Source organism: Puma concolor, chromosome D3, assembly GCF_028749965.1.
Source record: "Puma concolor isolate L17-30 chromosome D3, mPumCon1.1.hap2, whole genome shotgun sequence".
In the NCBI taxonomy this organism is placed as follows: Eukaryota; Metazoa; Chordata; class Mammalia; order Carnivora; family Felidae; genus Puma; species Puma concolor.
The window spans coordinates 14,192,446-14,210,782 of record NC_141678.1 but is presented as its reverse complement, the minus strand read 5'-3'; the positions used below and the strand labels follow the sequence as shown (position 1 = coordinate 14,210,782).

General features: G+C 53.7%; 1 protein-coding gene across 1 annotated transcript in view; it reads left to right on the top strand.

Moving 5' to 3' along the window:
- The window catches only part of KSR2 (kinase suppressor of ras 2), a 445,437-nt gene extending 435,498 nt beyond the window's left edge, over positions 1 to 9,939 (top strand). Inside the window, exon 20 of the mRNA XM_086681797.1 lies at positions 1,117 to 9,939. Within this exon, the coding sequence (XP_086537923.1) occupies positions 1,117 to 1,123 (7 nt within the window). The 3' untranslated portion in view covers positions 1,124 to 9,939. The remainder of the gene's footprint in view (positions 1 to 1,116) is intronic.
- Positions 9,940 to 18,337: the final 8,398 nt, after the last annotated feature.

Here is an 18,337-nt window from a genome sequence, read left to right as displayed (position 1 = left end):
CGTTCTGTTGGATGCACGGCCCGCGTGTTGTTTCTCTGTTCATCTGTTGGCGGGGACTCGTTTGTTTGCACCCTGGCTACTGTGAATAATGTTGCGGTAACAGTGGCGTGCATGTATCTGTTGGAGTCCCTGCTTCCGATTCTTTTCAGTAATGTTGTCGGTCCATCGCACATCATTGGTCTGGGTCATCACCTTGACCGCCAGCGAGATCTCTATCACCCGGGTACCACTTATAAAACATTAGTAACAGGTACTGTGTTAGGCATTCTGTCTGCCTTATCTTGCTGACTCCTCAGAGCCCCCACCTAGGAGGCAAGCACTGTTACTGTTTTCCTCGTAAGACAACCGAAGCACAGAGAGGCCGAGTGCCTTCCCAGTGGTCACACAGCTAGTAAGGAGGAAAGCAGGCCTTGGAATCCAAGTTGGTCTGAACCCTAAACCCATGATATTAACTCCTCTGCTGCCTTCTAGGCGCAGATTACCTGAGTACCTTCAGGGTCCCTTTCCAGAATCGTGCTGGGAGAACGGGCATAAACATCTGCCGTGCCTGCCCAGATCCTGGCTCGACAGTGGTCAGCAAAGCCTCTGCCCGTAGCAGGAGTCTGTGGTGTGGGTCCTGGTCTCCCCTCCGCTTCCTGGATTTCCAGTCCTTCCGGAGCATGCTACACGTGCCACGAATGCAGGTGTTCCAGCACCACATGCCCTCAGCCCAGCCCCCACACTGGTGACCCTCCCTAGTCCAGAGGCTACCTGATCAAGTGGGAGGAGTTCTAGGTTCAAATCCTGACCCTGCGGCTTCCTGGCTGTGCACCCCTGGGCAAAACACTTAGCCTCTCTGGGCCTCCATTGTCTCATCTGTAAGAAGGGTACAAGGCGTGTATCTTGCAGGCTGTTCTCGGGTTTAAATGAGATCAGGTATTTGTGGCGCTTGGCACAGAACCCAGTACATAGTAGGACCTCGGTACAAATGGGTGTCCCTTCAGCTCTTCTTGCAGGGGACAGGAACAGCTCATCTCAGACCCCCTAGCCCGCCGAGAGGGTGCTCATCTACCAAAGATGACACTACTCTGTCCATGTGACCTCTTGCCTCTCTCTCTTCTTCTCTCCCCACTCCAGGCTGTGACCGTTGGACAAAGGGACAGCACTCAGCTGCCTCAGCCCCCGAGCCACCTCTCCTTCCCCGCTCTGCCCTCTGCCAGCTCAGGAGGCCAGAGGCTCACCATCAGAGGGTACCGACCCCGGCCGGCCTGGGAGCACTGCACGACCGAGGTCGGCAGCTTCCCCACTCCCCAGACCCGTGCCCTTTTGCCCGGGCAGGGTTGGGGACCCCTGAGCTAGGACTTACCAGGACCAGCCAGGGAGACGTGGAATTGATCCGTGAGGCCCCGGGGGCCACGTGGAGAAGAGAACTGGAGGCTGAATGCAGAGCGCCCCTGGGCCACGGAGACGAGGGCACGAGGCCTACTCGGGCAGGCTCGCAGGACCGGTCTGTGTGTACATGTGCGTCCCCGTGCACGATGCCGTTCGCTCTAGATCCCCTGTGACAAGGGAGAGCCAGGCCGCCCCGGCTCTGGAGCGCCCCTCTGCTGACTTGGTCCCTGGGTGGTGGGTTCCAGCTGTGCTGTCTGGAAAGATGGGGTGGGGTGGGGAGCTAAGCACCAGCTTCGTGGAGGCCTTGGGGCCCAGACCTGGGCAGGGGGGCTAAACTGCTCCTGTGTAAACATCTGTTCCCCCAGGCCTGTCATGGGTTTCAGCCTCTTTGCATATGGCTCCGAAGTACACAGAACAGTCTTGTATGTCTTTTGAGCTCTGGGTCTCTCTGGGGTGTGGTTCCCATTTCTGCCGCCTTCGCCTGTTCTGGGAGAGCACCGTCCCTTTTGGCCTCCTTGCCCCCATGCTTCCCCCTGCCATTTGAAAAGCACAGTGGCTTCCTGGCCGAGATGACTTCTGGGGACTCCTTGCAGCTTGCCTTCGCCCACGACACCCCCCTGAAGCCTGGGCCCTGAGAACTGGGGGTCTGGGGAGGAAGTTCTAGGACATTCCTTCTCCCTCCTCCTGTTCTGGCATCTACACCAGCTAAGTTTGTCCACCACGGCGATGGACGTGGGTCCCTAATATATGTATGTTGGATTTCACGGCATATGCATGGCATCCTGTTTGCAAAGGATCCCCCCTTTTCACCCTTAATAAGTCCTGTTGGGGAGGTGGGGAAGGAGGCCGTAGACGTTCATTCTCAGCTCCAGCCTGGTGTGGAGCCCTGAGTGGTTTCCCCATGAGAGGTCTGCCTGCGCTCTCTCAGGGCCCATGCCTTCTATCCCTCCCTCTTGCTCCCTCCTGGGCTGGTGGCTTTTCCCAGCCACTCGGGACCACATGTTCTATAGGAAGGATCCAGGAAGCAGGTCGGGCGTGCAGAGTCCTGCGGGGGGCCTCGGTCCTATGTTCTTATGTTCCATCCCTTACGAGGGTATGTCTCCTGTTCCCAAAGCCCCTCTGACCTGGCACCAAAAGGACATCTGTCCCCCAGCAGGGCAGTGGCAGGGCAGCTGGCCAGCAGGCAGGATACCCAGGGTCAGCCCATAGCCTCTCCACACTCCCCGGGCACTTCCCAGGCTTGGTTTTCTTCTGGTCACTACCTTATCCCGATGGCCCCCTCTCAGAGAGGGGACCAAAGACTTCAAAAACCTTGCCTGAGTATAGATTCAACATCCCACCTGATGTAAGGGGTATGTGCGGGTCTTCCCCACCTTGGGTGATTTCCAGACTGGTTCATGCTTGAGGGGCCAAGCCTGCTTCCAGACTGGGAAAAATGATGAGCTAGCCATGCTTCCCGAGACCCTGGCCAAGGGGAAAACCCTGAGCCTCCCGGGGGCCTTCCTGAATGGACTCCCACCTGCAAAAGACCGGAGACTAAAGGCCCCCGTGTGGGCTGTTCCTAAGTGGATGGTCCTCTTCTTGGGGCTTCTGTAACTCTGTGGCTCTTGGCTCAACATTTGTGTATCTTAGGGTCGTTTTATACACACTGGCACAAATCCCAGCAAGCCACTCGGCAGACCAACCCCAGACATGGGTGTGAACCTGCCTGGGCTCTGCCCAGCGGCCCCTCCAAGGCCTGAAGTCCAACCCTGGCTTCTGTTTAATCCAACCAGGACTTTGGGGTCTGTGCACCCCAGTCTTTGTCATGGACCTGAGCGCAGGAAAGGAAATGAGGAAGGGAGGAAGCGGGCAGGACGCATCTACCCCGAAGCCAAAATGCTCACCAGGACGGCAACTGGCTCCTTCTTTCTGCTCTCATCTCCAGAATTCACTAACATGGTCACCCAGAGCCTTTGGCAAGACCCTGCAGGGTCTCCAAAGACTGCTCTTTCCAACTGTTCATGACCACCAGCTTAAGATTGAGGACAAGGTGTGAGGAATCCAGGCAGAGACCCCAGCCTTCCTGGTTCCCTAGGACCTTCTCTGCTTAGCGAAACAGGGTTCCCTGGGTCTGTCCTGGGCCCCAAGTCACCTGATCTTGATTTCTCCCTCTTCTCCCACAGTCTTACCTTGCCCCCACCTTCCTCAGTCTCCACAGCAGCCAGGCTGCCCCAGGTTTCCAGCCCCTCCCTGCCGCCCCCCACCCCTCCTCCTGGCGACCACCTTGAATTGTTTAGAGGGCAGTTTTAATTTGCAGACATTTCAGTTCAGTGGGAACCAAACCTCTGCTTTCCCTGCTGACCTCAATCTTATTCATGAGTCAAGTATTGGGAGGAGGTCATATTCATTAATCTTTTGCGAGGAAAGAAAAAGGGAGGTGTGTGTATTTTTACATCGTAATTGCTTGACTCGTTCTGTAGAATCCACACAACCAAGAGTTGTGTGTGTGCACCTGTGCTGGTCACAGCTGCGTGCAGGTGCCCCATGCCCAGCCGTGAGCTGTTTATCTCTGTGCCCTGCTTTGAGCAAACCCTGGTACCCACCAGCTTCCCAAGTACATCGGTCCACAGAGTGAAGATTCACAGGGAAGCCTTGACTTTGCCTTCTTTGAAGGGCTGCTGGATTTGCACACTAAATTCCATCCAACTCCCCGGGCCATGTGTATTTCCTAAAATGGGGACTCCTTTCCGGGGGAACCCCCTTGGCCATATGTGGGGATATCCCCATGTCACCTTCCACAGCATGAACTTGAAGACTCGAAGTCTTTACTTAATTCTGTTTTGCCCTGGTTTTCCTTTTGCTGGTCAAAGAGAAAAAAAATCCCATCTTGCCACAAACCATCCCCCTCTTTCTGGATTCTTGATCCATAGAAACCTTGGACTGATCTCTGATGACTAGACTCTTGTATCTAGGATACCTGGTTCTGCCTTTTTCCCACCCCACCCCCTCAAAACCAGACTTTATCACCTCCCACGATTATTGTCCCCCCCACCGCCAGCGGCTGATCATCTCAGGAACGTGAACAAGGTGGCATATGCTCGGCCCAGGCCCAATCCCTATCTTGAGAAATCTAGAACCAGGGTTGGCAAATTATGGCCCCGGGCCAACCCACCAAATAGTTTTCACCTTCTCTAATTGGGGAAAAACCAGAAGAAGATTTCATGATGCGTCAAAACCCCATAGAATGCAAATGTCAATGACAGTCAACAAAATTGTATTGGCACGGGGCCACAGCCATTCATTTACATATGAACCACGGTTTCTTCTGTGCTACAGCGCCACAGTTGACTACTGGTAACGGACGCAGTGTGGCCCATAAAGCTGAAAATATTTATAACGTGGACCTTTACAGAAGACTTTTGCCAACCTCTGCCCTAGGGGACTGTCTTCCCGAAGAAGCAGCCAACTTGCATATGGCGCCCAAGAGAAGAACAGGAACCAGGCTGGGAGTTACAGGGGCAGAGAACCTGTTCCAGTGAGGGAAGAACTTTCTAACAGCTTGCCCCAAGATGTAGTGGGCCACCTGGGGAGGTAGAAAGCTCCCTGTCCCTGGAGAGGGATGCGCAGGCATTGAGGCCACTTGGTATACACGATAAAGAGGGAATTCAGGCTTTGGAGGATAGAGGGACAGGTTCTAAGACTGTAATTGGGCCCAGCCTGCCATAACAAAATATCTTAGATGGGTGACTTCGGCAACAGAAAGTTCTTTCTCGCAGTTCTGGGGGCTGGAAGTCCAAGACCAAGGTATCAGCAGGAATGGTTTCTCCTAAGACCACCCTCCTTGGCTTTCAGCCTCTAGCTGTGTGCTCACGTGGCCTTTTCTCTGAGCACGCACATCCCCAGTGTGTCTCTCTTATAGGACACCGGTCTGATTGGGTGGGAGCCCATCCTTATGACTTTTTCATCTTAATCACCTCTTTAAAGGCCGTATCTCCAAGCACAACCACCTTGGTGGTTAGGGCTTCGACATACGAATTCAGGAACATATGGTGAGGTGTGTGCTACGGTGGGGGGAGCGGTTCAGTCCCTAACAAAGACCCTTGATATTGCTAAGACCGTGATGGGAGGGACCTTCTGGGCAATGCTCCTATTCCTGGCTCTCATTCCCATGCTGTTCTCAACCTGGAGTCCCCAGATTTGCCCTCCCTGTACTCACCCCCTGCCAACCTTCACCCAGCTGCCCCCCAAGGACTGGTCTCGTTCCAAATATTCCACCACCCAGGCCCCTCCTGACCGGGGCCGCCATAACAAAGCCCACACACCGGGCAGCTTAAAATGACTGTCATGGATTCTCTCACGGCTCTGGAGGCTGGAACCCTAAAATCGAGGTGTCGGCGGGACCGCGCTCTGATCCCCCCGCCCTGCAAGGGTGTCCCTTCCTGCCCTCCTCTTGTTAACTTCCGGTGGTTTGCTGGTCGACTTTAGCATTCCTTGGCCCACAGCTGGATCCCTCCATCTTCTGACTCCACCATCACATGGCCTTGCTACGCATCTGTCTCGCGTAGCTGTGTCGTAGAAGGACACCATCCCGCTCAAGTTTGACCTCACCTTAACTCATGATACCCTCAACCACCCTGTTTCCAAGGAAGCTCACATTCTGAGGTAACCAGGGCCTAGGACCTCAGCATATCTTTTTTTTTTTTTTTGGTGGCAGGGACACGATTCAACCCTAACACCCTCTAAGGAGCTTTCTCCCATGCCTTGACTGGTCACCTTGGTCCCTCCATAGCAGACCCCCTAGGACAAAGGTCCCAGAATCCCTGGGCCATGAGGGTCAGGACACCAAGGTGGCTCTTCTCAAACCCGACACCTTCCTCCCTGGGTCCTGTAGCCCCGGACTTCGTCTCCACAGCTGAGGCCAGGCAGCGTGTCTGTTGTGGGGTGGTCACTTGACCACCGAATGCACTCGTTTCGGCCCAGTCTGAAGGGGTTGCCGGCACGACAACCCCTTTAATGGATTCTCTTGCCCAGTGGCAAAGGAACAGACTGTGGCGAGCTGTGCACCTGCTGCGGCCTTTTTTGGCCATGCCTGTGAAGGGAGGATGTTTCGAGCAGGCTCAGGTGGATGTGCCCCCTGGGCCCCAGTCGCCCCTAGCCCCCCCACTGCGGCCTGCACCTGCGCGCACCTGCGAGGGAGTAGTCCTGACCTCGGAGGGGAAGGAGAGGCAAATGCAGTCTGGGCTTCAGAACACGGGGACCCGGGGGCTTGAAGATTCTCGTTCTTCCTGACTCTCCCCGCGTCGTGCCAGCTGGACCATGAACCTCTCCAGTCACTGCTCCTGACGATCAACCCGAATGACTGGCTTCTGTCTTGAGGTCCTACCAGCCACGCCATTCTCTAATGAGGCAGAGTGTCAGTGGGAGGCCTTCACCCTGAGCGCCTCGACTCGCCTATGTGCTAGCACCTGGCCTACTGCCTGGCACATAGTAGACGCTACGGGATGCAGAGAGGGAGAGTTGCTGGGTGAGAGCAAGGCATGGGCACAAGGGGCCAGATGCCCTTCCTTGCAGGGAAGGCAGAGCGGATCCACAGACAGGGCCCGGCGCCGATGGGATTCCCACAGCCAGGCCCGTGCTGTGGATCCCACATCATCCCAAGTGGATCTGCCAGGTTCAATGCACTTGACTCCTAGAGACCCATTGGTCGGGTGTCCCAGGGCATCTGGGCCCTGAGAGGCAAGAGTGGTGATCCGTCTTTTGGAGCCTCAGTTCACTGAGCACTTACTATGTCCCAGGCCACCTGAATCCCCAAGACGGGACAGTCCTGGGAGCGAGGTACCATTACCCACATTCTGCAGGTGAAGAAACTGTGGGAAATAGATGGAAGCCAGCCTATTAAGTGGTAGAGCCAACATGTTGAACAGGAGTCTTTGGACTCATGCGCGCCCAGCCTAACCCCATCACCATTGTGAGTGGCTTATGCCCGGCTGCCCATCGGGATATTACTGTACCAGCCTCTGACGTCATGTGCAGCTTGTAACCGGGAGAGAGGGAGGGAAAACAGGAAGCGATTGAAGGAAGGTACGGGAGAGGGTGGGGACCCTCGGGGGAGTTTGCACAGAAGCTCTCACTTGTGCTCCTAGAATGACAGGCTGCCAGCGGCTGGGTCCCTGGGTCCCTGGGTTCCTGGGTTCCTGGGTCCCTCCAGCTTCCCTGCTGCGAGCAGCCTGTGCCATCAGCCCGGCCCTCTGCCTCTCTTATACTGGACAGTTTTGTGATCCCCTGTCCCAAGAAACTCACCAGTGAGTGCCCCTCCCTCTCAGGGGTGGGAAAAGGTTCTCTTCCTGCTCGTTGGGATCACAGTCCCTTTCCTTAATACCAAGAATACGAAGGATTCACCTCTGTGGGGCTGAGATGGCTGCTGTCCCACTGAGGACTGAGCTGGAGGAAATGGGTTCTACCTGAAGTTTGCCTCATCTAGGTTATGGCCTAGCTTACCAAACATGTTCCATAAACCTTTGATTTCACAGCAAACTAGATGGAAATAATGCTGCATTATCAGAAGGGTCCCGGGACAAATTCGCATTGGAAATGCTTGCGTAAAACAAGATCAAATTTATTTCTTGGTTGCAGGACTTACCAGAGCATTTAACCACACTACTGTATACTTGAAATCTTTAAAAGGCTGACAGCAGGCTGCTCTTCCCAAGCTCTCCCAGACTGGTTTCTGAATCCAACAGGACTAACCTCTGTGAATTTGCCTTGATTACTTGCATGGTACTTTGAGGGTGAAGGCCAGTGTGCTGGCCCACAGAAAAGAGCACCAGGATTTACCAAGCACCTGTCTAAGAGTTGGCCTCCCCAGGGGCTGGTACTGTGAATGATGAACCTGGAAGGTAAATGAGATGTATCTGGGCAGAGAGACGAGGCTGGGGATGGCCACTGGCCACCAGATGTTCCTGTGTTTCCCTTCAATGCTGGTGGGAAACGCTGAGTCCCAGAAAACTTTGCCCCTGTCACCTCACATGCTCTGCCCAGGCCTGCTGAGGGCAGACCTCCGTTCCATGCATGTGGACGGCAGTTTCATGCACAAGGATGCACGGAGTAGAAAACTCTAGCTGATTGTGTCTTTCACTGGAGGGGGCCGAATTTGCTGTGTGCTGGGGACTGTCCCAACATACCGTGGCTCGGAAACCAATGTGGAAATATTAGAGGATGTCCTGCCTTCAGCAAGGGGAGGAGGAGTGTCAGCTGGGTCTTCAGCAGAATTTTTATCTTCAACTAGATTATTGGGATGAATGTCTAGAATGGTCTAGAAGGGTGATCTAGCCCAAGGAGGGCAAACATGTGCCATTCCTGCCACCGCTGCTCCCTCCTATACCCTTGGCAGACATTACTAATCAATCACGGCATGCCTTTCTGCTGAGCACAGATACAGCCTTAGAGCATCAGAGTAACCATCCCTGATCTCCTGCCACCTCTCCTTTCGGAGACAGAGCTCAGGCCCCGGGAGGAAGGTAAAGCCTCCCAGCCTTGGTCCTTTCTTAGACGCAGAGGTGGGTTTAGTACTAAGGCCTTGGAAGCTTCCAGAAGGCCAATCATTTGAAGTTTTGGCTGTAGCTGGTGACAGCCTGTAAGGCCATTGCGGACGTTCATTTTCGGTCAGGAAATTTAGGAAATGCAGAAAGAAAGATTCTGTCATTAAGACCCTGTAGTATGATCCTATGGGGTGACCTGCCTGCTTGCGGAGAAATCATTTATCTTCCAGAGAACTGCTTCTCCTCAAGGCCTGAATGTTACCACCTACCACATAACAGCTGGGCTGGAAGGCCCGGGGACCTTAAGGAAATATGGTGGGGGTGTGTGTGTGTGTGTGTGTGTGTGTGTGTGTGCATGGTGCTAGGCAGGGGAGCAGGAAGTGCTGTGCTTGGAGCGGTTTGTCAGTTTCTGTGGTTCCATACAGACATCTCTGAAGTTAAGAGATGTTGCATATAGAGGGGAGGAAGAGGAACCGACTCCAATTGCTTTTGGTTTCTTCCCTGCAAGGAAGGCTCAAAATCAAATTGTCACCCCAGTGAAATTCCCTGAGGTCCTAGTGGACCACCAGCTCTACTCCTGAGCTCCTGAAACGGCTGCGATGGCTCGGTGGCTTGAGAGTGCTTTCCGCCCGCTCCCTCTTCATTTCCTTCCTCCTCTTATCCTCCACCACCACCACCCCCTGCTTGATAGCATCTCCCCCCGGACCGTGAGCCGAGGAGAAAGTTACACAATAGTAGAGACGAGAAAATAGCTGCCATGTATTTAGCTTAAATTAGCTCAGAAGAAAGGCTCCCTCCCTCCATTGAGCGGGCAGCAATTGTTTATGCCAACGTGCTATTTGCATCGTGCCTTCTTAGATTTGAAAGTCTAATGATCAAAAACAAATCTTAGTTTTTCTTTTCTCGACACTTAAAAAAAAAAAAAACAAAAAGCAACCCACCAGCTTGGCGAGTTCTTCTCGTTTAAAAATACCCTGACTTCCAGAGCTGGAGTGAGGATTTTGGAAAGCCTGGTGCTAGAATGGCAGGAAGAAACACAGGCAGGCAATAGACAGAGAGGCCTTTTTGGAGTGGTGAGTGATGATCTGGTGAAGGTCAGAGAGGGGTCTTCGTGTCTTCACACACATGCCGACGTCCAGGCCGGTTGGGAGTGCCGCAGGCCTGTTTCTTCAGCAGTGGGTTCATTGGGTTATTTATTGAGCATCACTACATCTTGGGCCCTGGGCATTCAGTCGTGAGTGAAACAAAGTCATTCTTTTTTTTTTTTTTTTATGTTTTTTATTTATTTTTGAGAGAGAGACAGAGTGTGAGCAGGGGAGGGGCAGAGAGAGAGAGGGAGACACAGAATCGGAAGCAGGCTCCAGGCTCTGAGCTGTCAGCACAGGGCCCGACGCGGGCCTCGAACCCACGGAGCATGAGATCATGACCTGAGCTGAAGTCAGACACTTAAGTGACTGAGCCACCCGGGCGCCCCAAGAGCCACCGTTCTAGACAGAAGAAGCCGCAAGCACGAAGACCACCGGGGCAGGGGGCGGGGGGGACGGAGGCCAGGGCTGGCGAGCGGGGTGGACGGCAGATGAGTGGCACCGGGGACGTGGGGGCCGGAGAGTTGGAACACCCAGGCTGGGGAGGGTCTCCGAAGTCTTCTGAGGGCAGTGGCAAAGCACCGGGGGGTTTTCCGGAACACCGTGTCGCCATCTGATCTTCGCTGGTCTGAGCCGCGGCGTGCGTCTCCTTGGCCAAATCACTAGGGTCCAGATCAGGCAGCTGCCATCTGCAGCCTCACGGGAGAGAGAAAAGGAACCCTGACAGAGGGAGATGGGAAAACCGGAGGAGGAAGCTCCTTGAGTGACCAAGGCACAGGAGACAAGGCAGGAAAGTGGTCGAGAGGCGGCGGCTGGACCCGTCCCCCGTGGCTGACGTGGGCGTGGGCAGGCGGTGGGCGTGGACTAGCCCGGTAGGGCCTGGGGCTCCACCCTAGAAGCGGATCTCACAGACGCCAGCAGACCCGGGACCGGGCAGTGGGGCTGTGGGGCAGCTGGGCGTCACAAAGGACCAGGGCTGGGAAAGCTGCTCTGGGAGCTGGGGATACTCAGCCAAGCACCTTCCAAGAAGGATGCTGAGTCGACTGGGGTCCCGTTCCCAGTCTTGGACAATTAATGCAATGCATTGGTCATCCAAGATTGTAGCCATTTTCCTTTGTTTATTTTTCTATCTGTGTTGCTAAGAATAATAATAATAATAATAATAATAATAATTATCAAATGGGTACATATGAACTCGTGTAAGTTCAAGTAACTGCTACGTAGCTACAGTGTAGACACCAGGCTACCCTCATGTACTGGTCCAGCCCCAGCGAGGCTCCCACCCTGGCCCACTGGCCTCCCAACCAGCCTCCTACGGAGCGCTGGCCAGCGCCCTGCAAACCCTGGGCAGCCAGCTGGGCCGTGCCTGGCTGGACCGGGCACTAAGGGAGGGGCGGGGCCACCGTGGGCTACCTTGGGCCAGGCCTGAGCACAGCTGTGAGACGCCCAGAGTCTTTTCTGGCTCCTTCCTCCCCCTTCCTAAGCAGCCCTCCCCTGGGTGGGGGGAGGGGGGCCTCTGTGCTCCGTGACCCAGAGAGTGCTTTTCCTCTCCCAGCCCACACGTACCTCCCGACCTTGCTGTCAGGAATAAACCCTCGGAAGGCCCCAGGCCTTGGCACACAGAGGCCGGAAGCCCAAATGGCGGGATGGCGGTCAGGCATTCGGTCACTGAGAGCCTCCGACCCCCCGCTGCCAAGCTGTGGTCCAACTGGGAGCTTTTGTTCCCCATGGGCTCCCCCTGTCAGTCCCACATTCCAGAAGGCACTGCCGCCGTGTCCCTCTAGCACCACTGGAGCTCCAACTTTTTGGCCTATTGGTGGATTGTAAATGCCACCATTTGAGCTTCTGAAGGGTTCTAGAACAGTCTTCCCCATATATGCAAGGCTTGTGTCCCCAGCCACACTCATTACACCCTCCGCTGACCCCTAGCATCCAGCAACCCTTTTCCCGTCAGTCCCTAAGACTGCATGTCATGTACTTGTTCAGTAAATATTTAGTAAGTGCCTCCTGTGCTCCTGGAAAAATGGGGAAGAACAGTGGTAAGAGTGGTAGCTGCCTTCAGGGAACCTGAGTCCAGAGGAGCAGGTAGACAAGTCCTGAGAGATGTCCCGAGGCCCCAGAGGAGCACCCAACCCCAACAAGGGCCCTCAAGGAAGTCTTCTCAAAAGGAGACGACTTCTGAACCTTGCCTTGAGGGTGGGTGTGGGAGGCAGGGAACAGTGTGCCAGATAGAAGGAACAGCCCGTGTGCAGAGGGAAGATGGTGAATTTGTTGAAAGCCTGACCCTGAGCACTTGTTCTGTTCTCACCTGCTTTCCCCCAAGCATGGCATCGGGTCCTGGGAGACCCCATCCCTGAACAGAAGGCGCCCTGGCTCAGACATAGAGACCTTGACTTCTCCCATGTCCTGGTCGCGGCGATTGGCCTTAGCATCCCGGAGAAGACAATGTCCCGGGAGGGTTTTGTACTTGCCAGAGTCAGGCCATACTTAGGCTGCCTCACATTCTCTCTGCGTCTCTCTCTGGCCCCGTGGGCCTCCCTCTGTGTTCCTATCTGCCCACACACGTTGTCTCTGTTTCTTATCACTCCTTTATTGGGCTCTTCAGACCCTAGGCCTCTCTGCTGTGGATGGGTTGGTGATCAGCCCTTCCTCTAAAGCATTTCCTTCCCTGTCTTTGCTTCCTCTTCACAGTCCTTCTACCTCTTCTTGTGACCTGTGTCTCTGATCTCTCTGAGCCCCGCACATCTGTCTTGCCACACCAGAAAGCTGTCTCACCATGGCCTCTTTTCTGGAGGGTTTATATCACTCTGTGCATAGGCCACTGGCGTGTTGAGGTCAAGGACATGCATGAACGTGGAAATTTACTGATGGAAAGACCCTACCCTAAGGTTTTCCAACTGAACATTACAGGTATGATGGGCAAAATACTGGTTTGTTACAGAGTGGCTGAAGACGACCTGGGGATCATAGTGGCCACAGGCCAGATCAGAAAGTATGGGAGAGAATGTATCAACCCTCTTGGTGGGATGTTGTGTCTTACTGTCCTTATAAATGTATGTCAGGGCTTGAAGGATAGGAAACATAGCTTCTTTGCTGACCATAGGACCTCCCACGGCATGTGTGTGTGGTTGCCGTAAATTTTCAGGGCTTGCTTATCTGCTTCAACTTGACTCAACATGCATTTCTTAAGCAACTCCCTGTTGTGGATAACGACCTCACCGTCAATTTTTCAATGCCAGCACTTCCCCCCAAATATTCCTTGGAGTTTTCTAAGCTCCACGCAGCCTGCTAGTACTTAGAGTATCCCTAACCCTCAAGGCTGTTGGAGGGAGTAAATGAAATAATGGATGTCAATCGCATTGCACAGTACCTGGCACACAGTAGGTGCTCAGTAAATGTGATTTCTCTTCTCAGTACCCCAACTGAAATGTCCCCAGGAGCTGCACCTCTAGGGAAATGTTCCTGATAAAAAAACAACTGAGGAATGGAATGGCGAGGTGGTGGGTATCATCCATTTTCTTAAGCACTGGTGCACTGGTGGACATGGGGAGGGGTGGCCAAGTCTCATACAACACCTTCCAGCTGCTGTGGGGTCAGCAAGACCAGTCCCCTCCAAGGCCCCAAGATGGAGGCCAAGGGCATTCACTGGGGGTCAGATGAGTCTGGTCACACGCAGTGAGCACCCTTGCCCATGACAGGGCCAAGGCTGAGGACGTCCCAAACTTGGGCCATCAAGTCCCACCCTGAGCTCCTCGTTTCTCTCTCCCTGTGCTTTGACCTTGCACCGGGGTCCTCTCCGTGAACTTTACTGCATGATTCGTTTGGTTGATTACTATCAAAGTTATTGACCTTAGGAAAATTCTCAGTTGTAAAAAGGCTTTCTCTCTATGTAAACTATGCTGTTACCTTTTCTACACAAAAAGTATATATACCTATAAATATTATACATATATATTATATATATATATATGTGTGTGTATATATATATATATATATATATATATATATATAAAGATGAATTCTTGTACAGACCAACACGGACCAATGGCCCATATTGTTTTCTCCATGTTTGTGCGGACTGTTGTTGAATGGGTTAATGTAAGAAGTTGGTTTCATGTTTTCCTTTTGGGGCCACTTCTTTTCTTCCCTTTCTATCTTTGTCTGTCTCAGTCTCTGTCTCTCTTTTACTCATTGCCAACATCTCGTTGCTGGGAAAGAACAGTCAATTCAGATGCCATCCAGGAAAGGAAGGCCAGATGGATGGAGGGTCCACTGTGTATATTTGTACAGAATCATTTATAAAGTTTTCTACACTTCTCAAAAAAGTATTTCTAATTTGGGCTGTTGGACAAGTTGTGAGCCTCTGCACCGGCAAGCCTATTGTTTCTTGTGTTTAGTGCAATGTTTAGTGAGAATCCAATTGTCTGAATTATTTATGCCAATAAAGAATTTGAGAATCTGCATCACACTGCCGCTAAAACAGATATGAATTCTGTTGTTGTTTGTTGTACAGAAGGAATCTTGAGACGTGATGCAGTATATTAGTCAGCTATTGCCACAGTGATGGTATGTAACAAATTTCCCCAAAACTCCATGGCTTACAACAACTAGCATTTATTCTCATGCTCCTGGGTCTGTAGGTCTTGGAAGGCTTAACTAAGTCTCCTCTGTAGGCTTCTGGTCAACTTCAAGTGTGCTTCACCTGTCTCCCAGTTTCAGGACCCGGGCTGAAGGAGAAGTTTCCTGGGGCATGTTCATCCTACAGCAGAACACCAGCGCAGAAAAGCGCAAGCAAGTCCTAATACCCAGCTTCTCAACAGGGTGGGGCGGCGAACTTCACCCAGAGGAGGAGGGGAGGGGGGGAGGGAAGTGAATGTTTGCTGGGCCGTAATGCAAATTATCGTAGCCTGGCCCAGTATTGTTCCAGCCAGACAGACAGAGATGAGTTTTCTCCCCCAGGGTGAATATGGTGGGATTAATAAACAGATCCACACGTACACGCGCACACATGTACACGTATGCGTAGGCACATACAACTAGGGCTCTGCGTATTGAGCTCTGTGCCCAAGCCAGAAAGTACTTAGCTATGTCTCACCAATCTCTACAACGTCCCAATTCCATTTGCGAGATGAGGAAGCTGGGTGCCAGGGGCTGAACTAATTGGCCCAGCCCAAGGTGAGAACCCAAAGCTTATGCTGTGTCGCACACACGCACAGCACAGCAGCCTCTCGGTACCTTGGACTGCTGAAGCACACTTGACAAAGTGCTTTTGCGAACCAAGATCTCTTCTGAGTGGGGCAGGGAATATTCAACTCCCGCAGCAGCAGAAGGAATTGAGAGCCGGGGATACAAGCTGTGGGACAACTCAGGTTTGAATTCCCAGCTGCCTCCCCGGGGGCCCCTGCTGCCAAGAGAGGGAGAGCAGAGCTGGCCTCATCCAACCTAGAAAGTTCTTCCAGGAACACGCTCCAGGAGCGAGAGCACGTCGACAGACTCGGAGTCAAGTTCTAGCTACCACATGCAAGCTGTGAGGCTACAGGCAGGCCGCTTAACTTCTCTGAACCTCCACTTCCCCAGCTGTAGAAGAAGTACGATGATCGTCCCTCTAGCACCTGCCTCCCAGCGTTGTGAGGCTTATGTGAGTTAACACAAGTATTTGGAGCAGAGCCGACCCCTAGTAAGTACTTCCAGGTTTTAGTACTTGTTACTAGTCTGGCTATGCTGTGGGACCAGCCGTAGTGACTGCAGAGCAAACCCTACCCCGAGTCTCTGCCCTCCAGAATGCCCAATCTCTGCTGAGCATTGTCCCGGGTTCCAGCCGACCCCCACCCCCCCCCCCCGCCACGCCCCAAGATCTTTCTCGGAGAACCGCAACTGGGATCTGACGCTCGAACCTTGTCGGCACACCTTCAAAGCGTGACTTCTTCCCACTCACCACCCTCGAAGAGGGTGGTGGGTCTGGGGTGCCCCATTTTTACAGATGGGGAAACTGAGGCTCCACAAAGTGAAAACCTCATGCAGCCTCTGAACTTCAGTCCTGGGCTGTACTACTCAGACAGGCTGTGTGGCCTGGCTGCCCAGGGATGCTGATTCTCGGAGCCCAGGTTTATTTGTGAAATTGGATGATAACTGCTCTCACTTCAGAGATTGAACTGAAAGCAGGTAAAACATTGAACACCGTTCCCGGCATAAACAACCAATAGACCTTAGTTATTTCTAGCCCGGTTCTGACATTTAGCCTGGGACAGTGTTGACGTGGGGAGGAGGTGTGGGACAAGACCAGAACCTTCCATCCCCACCGCTCCTATTTCAAGCAGAAGAGAAGGAGCCAGAGTCTTCCAGGGGCCTGGAACTAATTGATTGTCCCGGTTCTGGCTTGTGGTCCTCTGTGGCCACAGGGCCACCATTAATCAGGCACAGCAGGTGTTGAACTGAGTGAAGGAGGCCTTTCAAGTCAACGGAACTGAACAGCTCATTAACCTCCGTGCACAAGCTGCGGGGCAAGTACCTGGGAGCCAGAAACAAGGCACAGAGGAGGGCCACCCGGCTGCCCAGGTGGCAGGGACAAGGGCTCTCACGCCCTTCTGGCCCCTGGGTTCCTCCTCACCTTCGCCCACATGAAGACCCTCCAGAGCGCCCCCTCTTCTCCCATCTGCCATCAGCTTGTTCCCAGACAACAACGCTAAGCAAGTTACATTTGCCACCTGATATCATGGTCACCGTCGTCCTATGAAGCAAACACTTCCCTGCCCCCCTCCTACAGATGGAGCACCTGAGGCTCAGCGCGGTTCAGCGACTTGCCCTCAATTGTACAGTGGTGAGTGTGGAGCCAGGTTCCAAACCTAGACAGTTTGAGTCTGGGGCCCGTGTTCTGAACTGCAGTGGTGGATGGCCTCCAGCAAAGACAGACTGCAATGCGTTCAAGCAATTGCAACGAGTCACTGGTTCTCAGCCCGGGCCAATGTGGCCCCCTGGGGACATCTGGCAGCGGCCCGCTGGAGGATGCTAGTGGTATGTAATGGCTAGAGGCCAGAGATGGTGGCCAGCATCCTGCAGGGCACATGACAGAAACCCCGCCCACGACATAGAATTATCGGTAATGTCAAGGTTAGGAAACCCTGCTCTCAATGTTGCCACGAATAGGGCAGCGAAGGGTGTGCTGGCTGGGTCTAAGGCAGAGCATTTGAGAAAACTTCCCTAGGGGCGCCTGGGTGGCTCGGTCGGTGAAGCGTCCGACGTCGGCTCAGGTCCTGATCTCAGGGTTCAAGCCTCGCGTAGAGCTCTGTGCTGACACTTCAGAGCCTGAAGCCTGCTTCGGATTCTGTGTCTCTCTCCCTCTCTCTCTCTGCCCCTCCCCGACTCGTGCTCTGTCTCTCTGTCCTTCAAAAATAAATAAATGTTTAAAAAATTAAAAAAAAAAAAACTTTCTTGGAAAAAGGCAATTCACCCACTTTCATTTCCAAGCTATGTAAATTATTAAAAGACAGATTCAAATGCAAGTTGTAGTTACTAAACACCTTCCGTGTGGCTGGCCTAGTTCCGGGGCTGCCCCCAACGTGCGCTAACAGTCGTTCACTCAGACATCAACTTGCCACGTCACAGTCCTTGGAAGTGGGAGTCGTCACCCCCATTCCCTAGTTGTGGAAGCTGGTTCAGGAAGGGGGAAAGTTACTCAAGGCTGCACAGCCAGAAGGGCCCCCGGTAAGCCCGGAACCTGGTTCTCCAGTCACAACCACACTTCGAGAACAACAAACTGAAGCCAGCCACTCAGGGAGCCTGCCACGCCCACGCACGGCCGCCCCAGCCGGGAGCATCTGGATGCAGAGGCAGGTGGGGAACCCCTGGATTTGCGCTGGAGTCTGGGCTGTAAACCGCTTAGCCGCCCTGCGGCCTCGGGTAAGGCTCTTTGCCTCTCCGAGGCTCCTAGTGCTCCTCTGCGAAATGGAGATCGTGACCGTGCCTCTTGAGATCCTTATGAATACTCCCCGACTCGGCGTGAAACCCTTAAAGTGTTTAGCACAGGGTGAGCCCTTGGGGCACGTTTTAGTTTGGGACATTCTGGGAAATAGGGCTGGGACTTGGAGGGGGGGACATTTGTGGAGGGCCTCGATTGCCAGGGTGAGGTCTGGGGGCTGGGCCTGATGAGGGGTGGGGATCTGGGGGTCGCCAGTCTGTTGGATGTGGTCATGAATCCCACGCAGCCCTGGGGTGAGCCTCCCTCCCTCCTGAAACAAGCCCTGTGCGGGGAGGACGCCCCCTGGGCCTTTCCTACATCTTCCGAGATGCTCCGAGATGCTCCGGGAGGTAGAGGCAGCGCCAAGTTGGGGATGGAGCAGATATGGCCTGTGCAGGTGGCTCGAG